Source organism: Cucumis melo, chromosome 1, assembly GCF_025177605.1.
Source record: "Cucumis melo cultivar AY chromosome 1, USDA_Cmelo_AY_1.0, whole genome shotgun sequence".
Taxonomy (NCBI): domain Eukaryota; kingdom Viridiplantae; phylum Streptophyta; class Magnoliopsida; order Cucurbitales; family Cucurbitaceae; genus Cucumis; species Cucumis melo.
In genome coordinates, this window is record NC_066857.1 from 6740298 (window position 1) to 6753694 (window position 13397).

Here is a 13397-nt window from a genome sequence, read left to right on the forward strand (position 1 = left end):
ATGGTCTGACTCTTTTTATCACAAGATCGAAGATGATGGAGCATTCTCTTGACTGTTTCAAATCTTCCTTTTCTCTCCTCCGTGGACTATGTTATGGGAAAAGTTAGTTCGAGACTTTTTGGTTGAGATATGAAAACCTATCCTACTCGTACAACTTCATTCAAATACAATATCTAGTACACTTTCCATCACCTTTCATCACCTTTATATTGGTCGGCCTAGGCCAGTGAAAAGCCTATGGTATGAGAGAAAATGCTTTAGGAACGGGAGGACTCGTGGGTATACGACTTCAATGACTTCCAAAATTCAAAAATCACTGTATTTTTTACAATAGTTTGCCTAGCTACAGTATATTTGCTATTTCTTCTCAGCATAATATATTTTTGTCAATAATTTAAAAAAAACACTATATTTCTAAAATTAACCGTAGATATTGAAATTAAGAAAAAAATAAAAAAATCTCTAACAGCCTCCTCTCTCTCTCTCTCTCTCTCGGAAGGCGTTTATGTTTTCGTTGTCACAAACACTCTCTCCTTCAGTAAGAAACCCTATTTCTCTCCCACTAACGCCGGCGCCGACTCTGACTTTTAGCTCTTTCATCAGATATGGTCAATCATCTTCCTTTCATTCATTTTTCCATTCTATTCTTCTTTCTATCCTTCTTCTACAGATTCGGATTACCTGTTCATTTTGTTATATTATCATGTCTTGTTTTATCTTATGCTCTCTGGATTTCTTTGTCTATGCTTGTGTTTTCCCGTCTTGGTAATCCATATACATAAATTTTTTGTCTGAAGTTAATGCCTATGGTTATGACAGGCAAGAGGGCTGAAGAAGCATTTGAAGAGGCTCAATGCTCCAAAGCATTGGATGCTTGACAAACTTGGTGGTGCATTTGTGAGTCAAATTTGTTGTTTTATTATTATTTTTTATTTTCTTTTTCTTTCCGGGTTTAGGCATTACAACATTTAGTTTTACTCTCTAATCTGTTTGTAGGCCCCCAAACCTTCGTCTGGTCCTCATAAGTCAAGGGAGTGCCTCCCCTTGATCCTTATATTGAGGAACCGGCTGAAATATGCTCTCACATACCGTGAGGTAATTGCAATTTTAATGCAACGACATGTTTTGGTCGATGGGAAGGTCCGGACTGATAAGACTTTTCCTGCTGGTTTCATGGGTATGCTTGTCTTAAACTTTGTAACCTTATTAGTGTTTTATTTCAAATCATCCAATATATACTGACCCTTTTACATTAGTGCCTTTATAGAAGTTGTTACAGATTGCTTGCTAAATTGATCTTTTTATTCTCGGAATTGGCTGTTGATTTTATGAACTGAATTGGGGAAATAATGGAGTGATAACTCATCCATCCATATGGATTGTCTTCTTTTGGTTCTATTGCTTTCCATGCTCTCATATTAGGCTATTCCTAATGGTTGGTGGAGTTTGTTTTATAAGTTGTATATTATTTATTTTTGGTCGCTTGACTGTTAGTTCTCTATCGTCATTTTGGTTTAGCATTTTTTAACTATTCTTCTCAGTGGAGGATGCTATTTTTCAAACTGTTCTTTTTCTTCTAAAAGTGTTGTCTGTGAATGGGAATGGGCCAAATAGTTAGGAATGCAACTATAACTTTACCTGCCAAATTACCAAGTGCGAACAAAATGATATTGATGATATGTTCAAATGGTTTGATCATTGACTCATAAACATGTCCTGCTTGTAACTGCTTTGTATGTACGTTGCTTCATGTTTGTTCTGTTTGTTGCCTTTGTGTATAATTTTAAGCACATCACTAATTTTTGTCTGTTTCCCTCTTTAGACATTCTGTCAATTCCCAAGACAAATGAGAATTTCCGGCTTCTTTATGACACAAAAGGTCGATTCCGTCTACACTCAGTTAGGGATGAAGAGGCTAAGGTTAGCCACTGTTCTTCTGATATTGACCTTTGACCTGCTGTTTATTACAATCTTGTTGTATAAAGTGTACTAGATTCAAAGAAAATTATATGCAATTAAAAAGGAGGTTTTGGCATCGATGGTTCATAAATTATAGGGGAGAGGTTTAGCATTTGTTTGGTTGGATTATTGTATTCTATATTCATTCTGCATTTGTTAGTTTGATTTTTTGAAGTTAGATGCTCTTTTCAGATTCTTATCATGCGATGGTTATGTAGGGAAATAAAAGACTTTGAACTAGAGGTGATAGACGGTTTGGTTTTGTCGGTTTTGAAGCCAACCAATAACCAAACCTAACAGATCGATTTTACACATAAGGTATCCAGACCAGTGTCCAATAAAAGACAAAATCAGTGGATTGGTTTTATTTGGATTGATTTATTATTGGTTTGGTTCTTTGTTTTTGACATTTTCATTTCTTCTTCCAAATTTTATTCTTTCCACTTTGTTTTGAATTTCATTTTTGCTAGATTTAAATTAAAATTTGGACTATTTCTTTCTTTATAAATTGCAATTTGACATTTTTGTTTTCTTATTTTTTGACTATTCTCTAAATAAAAAGCATGCATGGTACGTAATAATTAGTCTTTTTTTCTAAAGAACAAATATTCATGCACCATAATAATTATAATACAAAAAGATACTGAAGAATGTATTTTTAGTAATATATCTACCATATGGTTCAGTTTGGTTTTCATTGGTTTTTCCCACAAAATTCCGAACCAAACCAGTATGTTTTGGTTTTTTAACAATACAAACCAAGAAGTCCAATTTGATACTAAAAACTAAACCAAACAAACCATTAGATTGGTTTAGATTGGTTTGGTTTTTCTATTTTTTGGTTTTTCTATTTTTTGGTTTTTTTGTATGATTCCTTTCTGAAGTAACAGGCTGGAGATGCTGGACACTGTTTGTTGTCCATGATATAATTGGACGGTTCAAAGGTTGACTTTCATATTATTTTTTTGCAGTATAAGCTGTGCAAAGTTCGCTCAGTGCAGTTTGGGCAAAAGGGCATCCCTTATCTGAACACTTTTGATGGACGCACAATTCGTTATCCTGACCCTCTGATTAAGGCGAACGACACTATCAAGCTAGACCTTGAGTCTAACAAGATTGCTGATTTCATTAAGTTTGATGTAGGAAATGTTGTGATGGTGACTGGTGGAAGAAACAGAGGCAGGGTTGGAGTTATAAAGAACAGGGAGAAGCATAAGGGAAGCTTTGAAACAATCCACATTCAGGATGCAACTGGACATGAATTTGCAACTCGGCTGGGCAATGTGTTCACTATTGGTAAGGGGACTAAGCCATGGGTGTCCCTACCTAAGGGCAAGGGTATTAAATTATCCATCATCGAAGAAGCCAGAAAGAGGCTGGCAAGCCAAGCCGCAGTTACTGCTTAAGACTTGGTGTATTGTAACTGTAGTCATCGATGAAAGGTCGGATTTTGCTTGAATTGTTTTGTTTTTTGCTTAAGTAGATCTAAAAAAGGCTGGTACTTGGTTATTTCTACTGCAATTGTGTGAAGCTACTGCTATGGTTTTGTCATTCCAAGTCTCTTTTCTTCATGAGGGTTACTTGTTTTTCTGGTAAATGGAAAAATCCTGACTTGTATTCGTTTTGTTAACAATAGATTACAATAATGCCTTATGCATTAAATATTTGAGTTTTAAAATAGGGAATTTCCGGGATTAGCTTGAGATATGTAAGGATAGGAATCAACAATTTGTTGAAAATTGCCTTTCCTGAAGTCGAATTGCGTTATTAATAATTGCTCTCTAATCCCTTTCTACGTGTGAGAGTGATTAAAAGCAAATTTTTATTCAATTTATTCTCGTAAAGAATTGTAATCATGTTCCATTTATATAGAAATGTTATTTTGAAAATTTTGAAGGGTACAAATGACGGAAGTTTTTACATGATAACCAAACAAACAAACGAAAAAGATAATTTCACAACTAATACTTCTGTCGAATTTTGGAATAAAATTACAAATAGGACAAAATGCATTTTTGGTTTCTATATTTAGTTTTTGAAGTTTTAGAACTAAGTAATGGAAAAATGATGATTTGGTATGTTTTATTAATTTAATATCATTATTTCTACTGAGGTGGCTTTCCTAAAAAATTTCACAAACTAACCCAAAACCATTTTTATGATTAAACTTATCCATGAGGGACCTTTTTGTCATATAAAATATTATTTTTATCCTCTCTCTTCAAATCCTTAACAAACCATTCAGTTATTTTCTCTCTCCTATAAACTTGTCTTTTGGTAGAGCAAGATCCATAAAAAACGAAGAGATGTAAATTTTTCTTCCTCACATTCGTGATAATAGGAGATGGAAGATGGTTTAATAAAACCTGGAATAATAAAAGTTGGGATATCCTTTAATAAAATTTGACGGACCGCTTAATAAAAAATTGAGAGATTGTTTAATAAAATTGAGATATGGTTTTATAAAAATTGGGAGATCGGCTGTGAGATCGTTTAATAAAAATTGGAATATCGCTTAACAAAATTAGGGGATCTAAGAATTAAAAGATCGTTTAATAAAAGAGATTGTTTAATAAAAGTTAAAAGCAAAAGTTGGGAGGTTATTTGATATAAAAGTTGGAAGATTGTTTAATAAAAATTGGGATATCGTTTTATAAATCTATAATAAATAAATCTTTCTCAAATAAATTTTTATTTAATAAAATATTCGTTAAATAAATTATTATTTAATAATTCTTTGTTAAAGTATCTCCAACTTTTATTGATCGATCTCCAAACTTTTATTAAGCAATCTTCCAACTAATTTTATTAAGCGGTCGCTCAAATTTTATTAAACAATATCCAAATTTTATTAAATGATCTCCCAACCTTTATTAAACACCGAAAAGAAGGGTTGGATCCCGTTATTTGGTTCCTCGAAATAATGTGTCACTCCTCTCCTAAACCACCTACTCTTAGCTCGAAAGACGACATGAAGTCAATAGACACCGTCCTCCTCTAATGATACTTGCTGATGTTGCTTAAAGCTTAACCTGATAAACATACCACTCTCATATAAGAGAGACACACATAATATGCAAACACAACACTTCGAAAACTTGATGCTACTTAAAATAATTATACAATGTAGCCCAAACTAAAAACTCATCAAGATTTGTAGAACCTGCTAAAGACATTTACAATCGAAGTATGAGAATTTACAAGACTACACTCACTACCCGCACTTTACTTAGTGCTTACAAAATCCAAACTTATATGGCTATACAGCGACGATGTACACTCCACCCACATACTGAAAATAAATCGGGAGCTTCTAGTAGACTATGATAGTATATCAAACACCGAGAACTTGATTTATACCTGGAAAGTGGAAAAACATTTTGAAAGAGTGATTTATAAAGCCGATGAGTAACTGGTTTATAAAATTAAATATTCTTATAAATTAGCATGTGATAAACTTTCCAAACATATTGATAAAACTATAAGGCAAGGCTAACTTATAATTTTAATGTAAACAACTTTCTCAAATACTAAGCAAGTATGTTTATAAATCACTAACGATACGTTTCATGTTTATAAAACTGTTTAGCTCACATGTGTATAGCTCGCTCAGTACAACCAACGTTTCTAGCTTTACGATGGAGTGGGGTCCGCTCAGCACTCCCATTTGTCGTCGTGGGATATGTCTAGCACTCGTGATAATATCTGGAGTACACTCAATGTCAATAACGGAATATAACTTGTGTGCACAAGGTATCCTCTAGCCTCAAGCTCAGTATCTCAGTGATGTAGTTATTGGAAACTCAGTAATTAAATGTAAACATTTCAAGCATGTCTGCTTATACCTTTCTTGCTTAAAACATGAACATATTTAGCTTGTTCATGAAAACTGTAAATCTTAGCTAAATACTTATTAAATACAAATCATGTTTTGTTTAAATCAGTACTATCTCAAATACCTTTTAGAAGTTCAACAGTCATAAATCTCATCAAGAAATCTAAACTTGAAACTCATACTTGAAAACTATTCCTCTAAACTTGAAACTCATACTTGAAAACTATTCACAGGAATCATGTTCATTATAGGTTTAGAAATATTTTTTTCATAATTCGTTTTGTCACTCACAGTAGCTATATCTTTGGTCTGTAGTCTTAGACTATTTCTTCTTAACCGGCCAAACAAACCATAACCGTTATCAGAACCCTAGGTTTTCTAATCCTACGACGTACATATATTCCAACTTAAGGAGTAAAACCAAACTCTTCCCATTTAAATCCTAAAGTTTCCAAATTTGAAGTCCAACTTCAGATACTCATATCTCACTCATTTCTTAACCAAAATGATTTCAGAATGTCTTCGTCATATTTGACTTAAAGGATCTACATAAAAGTCGTAGATAATTGAATAAGTGTTCCAGACATAGAGCTTCTAATTCCTCTTTTTACACTTTGGGCTACTCGAATGACTAGAGATATCACATATTCGTACACAAATACATTTAAGCTGTCTTCTCCTTCAATTTTCATCAGCTTAACATCAGTTTTAGCTCAAGCATGCTCGATAAATTTTATTATAATTTGAGTTAGCTTTCAAACCTAATAGATCTCAACTTCTGTCTCCTTTTACGTGGTCACCAAAACATTAGACGTGGGCTGTCTATTTCAAATCTGTTAAGGATGTGGTTCAAACTTGAAATTCCCCTATCCTCTTCACCCTCAATCTCCAGAAAACTCTTCTTCCTTTCTCTTAAGCTTAGTCTCCAACTCGAAAATCTATGAGAAAAGATGAGGAAATGATCTCGGCGGTGCTTCAAAACCCTCTTAAGTAAATTCACCGACTAACAACCCATTAACTTTTATATATATATTAATTCTCTTTTTCTTTTTCACTTCTTTTAATTTCTTTTCCTTTCCTCTTTTCTTTTGTTTTTCTATAATTTACTTCAAATACTAATTCCTATATAAGCTTTACTTTTGCCATTTTCCTACGATAGAGCATAACAACCTTTACTTTTATTGTTTGAAATGAACAAAGAGAATAGGAAAATCTTCGATTTACCATAAGAGAGGAGAATGATTCTTTCCTTATAACCTATTAGAAGGAAAGAGCAGTCGAAGGACTGCATAACTTATATCCACCCCCAACGACAAGGTGAACATGAAAAACAAAAAAAGAAAAAAATAAATAAATAAATAAAAAGAAAAAGAATCTTGTTATATCTAGGGAAACTCTCGTAACTATGATTATGCTGGCCCTTGGTCTTTAAAGCACTACAATATATCATCGACTTAAGAGTTAGGATACATTTAAATAATGAGAAGGATCATGAGGCACAATGCCAAGAAGAGGAGCTTTCAACACTCTTTAAAATTAAAGGAGAGAAAAAGACTCGAAGAATGGGAGAAGGAGCACTTTGACTACTCGTTGGGGTCTCACAACAACACTATTAGCTGTCTTCTTACTTTAGGTTTAGGTTCGGTTCTGACATTTAATTAGGCTATGCAATCTCTCATCTCTCATCTTTTATAAAATAACATTTCAGATAGCAAAAGGGTTAAATAAGTTTATAGAAAAGCTTTTGCCTTTTGAGTTAGTTTGTGAAACTTTTTGGCTTTCCCCTTCTTTTCCAATATTCTTCAAACCTATTTGCTTTCATTGTGGTCCCTTATTACCAGGAAAATTTCACAAACGGACCCAAAAAGAAAAAACTTTTAGTGTTATATTTTGAAAAAGACCCTTATATTTTAGTCATTTTTTGAATTACTATGAATATATACTCATTAACCAAAAATTTACGAAATTGATTTTAATAGATAATTACTAACAATATTAACCATCCAAACATTTACAATAATTCATATTTTATTACTTGTTTCCACTTGCAATGCCCTGAAAATTTATTGTTCATTCTAACGGAAATCGTAAAAATGGACAAAATATTTACATAGAAAATCAAGTGGAAATATATATATATATATATATATATATTTTTTAATTTCGAAAAACCCATTATTCTAATAGAAAAATTTAAAAATATATTTAATTTAGTGTAAAAAAAAGAAATAAATTAATTAACTTACTTTTACTTAAAAATTGGTGTATAATAATTTTCCTAAAATTAGTAGAAGCGTGAGTCAAAAACAAACAAGAAATCCTAACAAATTTCCTAATCCTATTGGAATTCGACGTTTATCCAAATATTCCCTTCCGTTTCTCTATAAATTATTGATTCTCACAGTTCAGATTTCATCATTCACTCCCCAATCTTCTTTTTCAAAAAGCACATTTCACATTTCTTCTAATTCTTCTCTATAGCAATGGAAATCGATTTGACTCCTCAATTGCCCAAGAAGATCTATGGCGGTGATGGAGGTTCCTATTATTCCTGGTCTCCCAAGGAACTTCCCATGCTCCGTGAAGGAAACATCGGCGCCTCCAAGCTCGCCCTCGAGAAAAATGGTTTCGCTCTCCCTCGTTACTCTGATTCCGCCAAGGTCGCTTATGTTCTTCAAGGTACTTTTTCAATCTTCTTGATCGTGTATCAACTGCTGTTGTTGTTTAAGTTTCTTTTGATCTTAAGATGCATATTTCATCTATTTGGATCTATTTTTCTATTTTTTTTGTTGGTCAAAGTTTGATTTCAGTAAAAGGATCTAATCGATGTGCTGAAATTTTCAGGTAGTGGAGTAGCCGGAATCATTCTACCGGAATCGGAGGAGAAGGTGATTGCAATCAAGAAAGGAGATGCGATTGCGCTTCCGTTCGGTGTGGTGACTTGGTGGTTCAACAAAGAAGCTACTGATCTGGTGGTTCTGTTCTTAGGCGACACATCGAAGGCTCACAAATCAGGTGAGTTCACTGATTTCTTCTTAACCGGTGCCAATGGAATTTTCACTGGCTTCTCCACGGAGTTTGTCGGACGAGCTTGGGATATGGATGAGGCATCGGTGAAATCTCTAGTGAAAAACCAAACGGGAACGGGAATTGTGAAACTAAAGGAAGGAACTAAGATGCCAGAGCCGAAGAAGGAGCACCGAAATGGAATGGCATTGAACTGTGAGGAAGCACCATTGGATGTTGACGTGAAGAACGGAGGACGAGTTGTGGTTCTGAACACGAAGAACCTCCCGTTGGTAGGAGAGGTGGGATTGGGAGCCGATCTGGTTCGTTTGGACGGAAGTGCAATGTGCTCGCCTGGATTCTCTTGCGATTCGGCATTGCAGGTGACATACATCGTGAAAGGAAGTGGAAGAGCGGAGGTTGTAGGAGTGGACGGGAAGAAGGTTCTGGAGACAAGAGTGAAAGCTGGGAATCTGTTCATAGTACCAAGATTCTTCGTGGTATCGAAGATCGGAGATCCTGAAGGAATGGAGTGGTTCTCCATTATTAGCACTCCGAATCCGGTTTTCACTCACCTGGCAGGTAGCATAGGCGTCTGGAAAGCTCTGTCGCCGGAAGTTATTCAGGCAGCGTTCAATGTGGAGGCGGATTTGGTGAAGAATTTCTCTTCCAAGAGGTCTTCGGATGCGATCTTCTTCCCTCCTTCAAATTAGAAGATTTCGTTTTCATCTTCTTCTAATAAATCTTTTTTTTTTTTTTTTTCTTAATCTTTTCCCTCTGATTAGGTTAGATTTACCGAAGATTTTGCTCTGTTTTTCTGGCTTTGTTGTAAGCTTCGGAGGTTGAATCACATTCAATAATATGATTTCCTTTTCCATTCGAATTTGTTGGGATGTTTTTCTTTTTTCTTTTGTAATTTTATAAGTAATAATAATCAAAACTCACTTTAAAATAATTATGGACCAACTATGAATTATTTTTAATAAAATTATTACCTTTGGTTGTTTTTTTTTTTGGCTTTTCTGAGGTTAAAATTCCGATCATTGTTAACACCAAGGTTTTATCAAGTTTTCTAACAATTTCCCCACTCGCTTTTATCAACTTAATTTTAATTATACAAAATCTAAAAATGATTTCATATCAATTTAAGACTAACCTGCTAAAACTTGATTAATCACTCACTACCCTATCAAAATTCAAAATTGATTTACAAATGACTTTAAAAAGCATCATTACTAACAACACTCACTCAATTATTTGAGTTGGACTCGAACAATTTCCCACAAAAATTAGTGAAAATTACATCCATTTTTTGGGTGAGCACCTTCCAAGTTAATCGCTCCACTTATTTAGGTGGTATACTTTCCCAACATTCATTCAAACAAAAGTTTGAATCAATAATTCTACTAGATCTTTCCTATTGATATCACAAAATTACTAAAATTTTAACCAAACGTAAAATTTCTCACACTCAACATAATTACGCTCCCTTTGAAATTTAATCTATTTAGGTTTTCAATTATTTTTATTTTTATTTTTATATTTTAAAATTTAAAAATATTGTTTAGTATATGATAAAATTGGTTTGTTGAAATTAATTTGTAAAAATATTAAGAAAAATGATTTATTTATTTATTTTTTAAAATTGATACTTTGTATATATACTTCTTTTAAAATTAGAAAATATACCTAATCAAGTGAAAAATAGATAAATATATAAGATAAATAAAATAAAGTATAAAACTGAAAACTAAATATCAACTAAAAATTTTGCTTCTTGAAAGTGAATTTGGGAAAAAAAAGGGTGACAAATTTGGATTAGGGTTGGAATCATATGAAAAATTAAGTAATTATCTGGTTCTATTACAGGTTATCTTTTCTGTGATGAAAATAATATATATTTTTATGTATAATAACAGAGAGACAAATTAATATAGCCTTTTGGGATTCCAATCAGATTGGGATTTTGATTCTTTACATCAATATGCTTATTTGAATTCGATTCCCCAGAAAAACAAAACCTAATTATGCCTGTGCATCCAATTCTTTTAATTTAAGTTAGGTCTAAAATCTACAATTTAAAACATTTACTTCTTTTACAAATTTATCAGTGCTATATATATTTTATTAAGAAATTTTAAAAAATAGAAACAAAATATCTACACAAAATAATAAAAAAAAAAACTTAAAGTATAATAAATTTTGTGTTTTGATACATCTTTTTTATTATATATATATATATAGTGTAATGACCCAACTCCTTATACTGAGCCGAAATCATTACTAAATGTAAATAACATGATTTAAGTCATAAAGTTTAGTGAAAACAAATAAAACCTCAGAATTTTGTTTATAAAATCAAATCAGGGTAACGTGCAAAATATAAATAAAAATTTAAAATCCTACTCGGGCCTATCTACTTTTAAAGAAATGAAATAGTAAATAAGGAAGAAAAATAAAACTCAAGTACTAAATGTCTAAAACGGGGTGTAAGCGGAAGACATGTAAAGAGTGAGTATAAAATACTCAGTAAAGGACCTACTACTAGTCCCACTAGGTGCCTGTTAGCTTCCTATTAGAGTGCTGAAAATGGTACCCAATCTCTGGCACGTTCCCGAACACGTGCAACATGCGCTCCCGTAGGAACGAAAATCTGGTCTTCGGTGTCCCGGGGAGCACCTAGGACATACTGGTCTGTAGTGAACCCGGGAGAGCACTAAGACAATCGGGCTGCGAGGATCCCTTCGAATCACTCGAATCATATCTATATCCATGCTAGACTGGCGTCCGGTCGGACTGCGCAGTCCTAAATAGGTGGTGATCCCGAAGGACACCCATGCAGGTACGACTCTAATAGGCTAAGCTAACAGGTATCCTAACCATAACATACATATACATAACATCATCATGTAATCATATCAGTCTAATCATCATCTCACATCTCATCACAATATCCAACATACAGTTACAACAAGTCAGTCATCACATTACCATGCCATCATATAACCACATCATCAATCACAGCATGCTCTCATTAATTACATGTGTTATACAGTCTAGTCCTTAACATGCATAACTGGAGGTGTATGCGGTCTCATGGTTCTAATCACAGAACTAGTAGTAGAAATCTCTTACCTGGAGATTTGCTCGACGAGTCCTAACAGCCAGACAATGTGCTTTCCAAGCAGCGTGGTCCTAAATGTTCAATACGTCAACTTTCATGATTAACTCGCCAAATGACCCAAGACCCAAAAATGTAGTTGAGACAACTTACCCTAGGTTGAGGTTGCAACGCTTGTGCCCTTGCTGAAGAAGTCCAACGCTCCAAGTCAATTGGTCCAAGGTGTTCCTTAAAAGAAATAATTTAATTTAGTCCAATTTAAATTATTTAGGTTGAAATTCAAGTCTCGGCTGGGTATGCGAAGAAACCCATTTGACTTACCAAAAACTTATCACTGACACTTGGGGAAATGACCAAAAATTAGGTGGCTCAAAAGGCTTGGCGGCTCGGCTGGAAAAGTAGGGATCGCTCGGATTGGGCGCAGGCACCGCTCGGCTCGTGCGCAGGCCCGACTTGGCTCAAGTGCAGGTGCTGCGCGCGTGCGGCTCGACTTGCGGTAGAAGGGAGGCGCGACTCGGCTTGTGGTAGAAGGGAGGCGGGGCTCAGCTTGCGGGTGCACGCGGGCGCGGCTTAACGGCGCGGAGCGGCTGCAGGGGTCGGGTTCTGGGTCGAAGGCGCGCGTCTCTTGTTCGGGTCGAAAACGTGGATTGGCTGCGGCAGAAGGCGCGGCTCGGGTCGTGAAGGGGTGATGCGGGTCGAGTCTCCGGCTCGGGCGACGGAGTGCAGGCGGAGGAGACGCGACGCTCGACAGGAGTTCGTTTGAGCGCGGGGCAGAGATGCGACGGGTCGTGCGACGGGGCGCGGTGCACGGCTTCCGGACTCGGGCGGCTGACGACGCGGGTCGGCTGATCTGCAGGGACGTCCGACGCGGTTTTCTGGCTGAAGGCGGCGCTCAGCGACGGCGGACGGCGGCGGCAGCACTTGCTAGGGTTTTTTTTTCTTCCAAAATTTCTTTAGGTTGCTCTCTCTTTTCTTTTCCAAAAAGTTCTACTTTTGGTACACGGGTCCCAAGGCTCATTTAAGGAGAAGATAAATTCCCTCTTTCTTTTCCCTTCAATTAATTCAAAACCAACAAACTTTCTCTCTCTCCAATTAAAACTCCCAATATCTTAATTTTCAAAAATCATCCAATCACAACATCCCCTTTAAAAAAAATATATCTAATCTTTTCCAACTAAAATATCACATTAGCTTAACTCAATTATTTTATCCTCAACAAACAACCTTACCAATTTAATTATCCAAATCAAAATAATTATGCCTCTAAACCTTGATTAATCACAAATCAAAATGATAAATTTCCTCAAATAAATTCGAAATTTCCATAACCACACTTAAAAATAATAATAAATAAAAATCAATTTTGTTGGGACGTTACATATAAGATGTTAAATTATATTTTGAAATATAGACAAATAATAGTGGTTTTAATCATTTCAATACGTTGAGCTTTTATATTTTATTAAAATAATTATA

General features: G+C 34.7%; 2 protein-coding genes and 1 long non-coding RNA gene across 3 annotated transcripts; 2 read left to right on the plus strand and 1 right to left on the minus strand.

Annotated features, from left to right (window-relative positions):
* The first annotated feature begins 327 nt into the window (after window positions 1-327).
* On the plus strand, window positions 328-3510 carry LOC103500084 (40S ribosomal protein S4-3-like). The gene is made up of 5 exons (XM_008463281.3): window positions 328-608; window positions 820-897; window positions 997-1177; window positions 1823-1920; window positions 2931-3510. Exons 1-5 carry the CDS (start codon window positions 606-608, stop codon window positions 3363-3365), a joined length of 795 nt encoding a protein of 264 aa, XP_008461503.1. The 5' UTR covers window positions 328-605; the 3' UTR covers window positions 3366-3510.
* Window positions 3511-5169: 1659 nt separating this feature from the next.
* On the minus strand, window positions 5170-12922 carry LOC127149851 (uncharacterized). Its single transcript, XR_007821640.1, has 4 exons — window positions 12243-12922; window positions 12075-12149; window positions 11936-11995; window positions 5170-5319 (listed from the first exon to the last, which is right to left on the minus strand). It is a non-coding gene; the product is annotated as an uncharacterized LOC127149851 (long non-coding RNA).
* On the plus strand, window positions 8121-9683 carry LOC103500083 (glutelin type-D 1-like). Its single transcript, XM_008463280.3, has 2 exons — window positions 8121-8473; window positions 8639-9683. The coding sequence occupies exons 1-2, from the start codon at window positions 8278-8280 to the stop codon at window positions 9511-9513; spliced, it is 1071 nt and encodes a 356-aa protein (XP_008461502.1). The 5' UTR covers window positions 8121-8277; the 3' UTR covers window positions 9514-9683.
* Window positions 12923-13397: the final 475 nt, after the last annotated feature.

What these genes read in the sequence shown, in the direction of transcription:
- LOC103500084 (XM_008463281.3), top strand. An exon ending in ACAAACTTGGTGGTGCATTT is followed by an intron (nt 898 to 996) that starts GTGAGTCAAATT and finishes ATCTGTTTGTAG; the next exon opens with GCCCCCAAACCTTCGTCTGG. An exon ending in TTAGGGATGAAGAGGCTAAG is followed by an intron (nt 1,921 to 2,930) that starts GTTAGCCACTGT and finishes ATTTTTTTGCAG; the next exon opens with TATAAGCTGTGCAAAGTTCG.
- LOC103500083 (XM_008463280.3), top strand. Translation starts at nt 8,278, where the DNA reads ATGGAAATCGATTTGACTCCTCAATTGCCCAAGAAGATCTATGGCGGT. An exon ending in GGTCGCTTATGTTCTTCAAG is followed by an intron (nt 8,474 to 8,638) that starts GTACTTTTTCAA and finishes TGAAATTTTCAG; the next exon opens with GTAGTGGAGTAGCCGGAATC.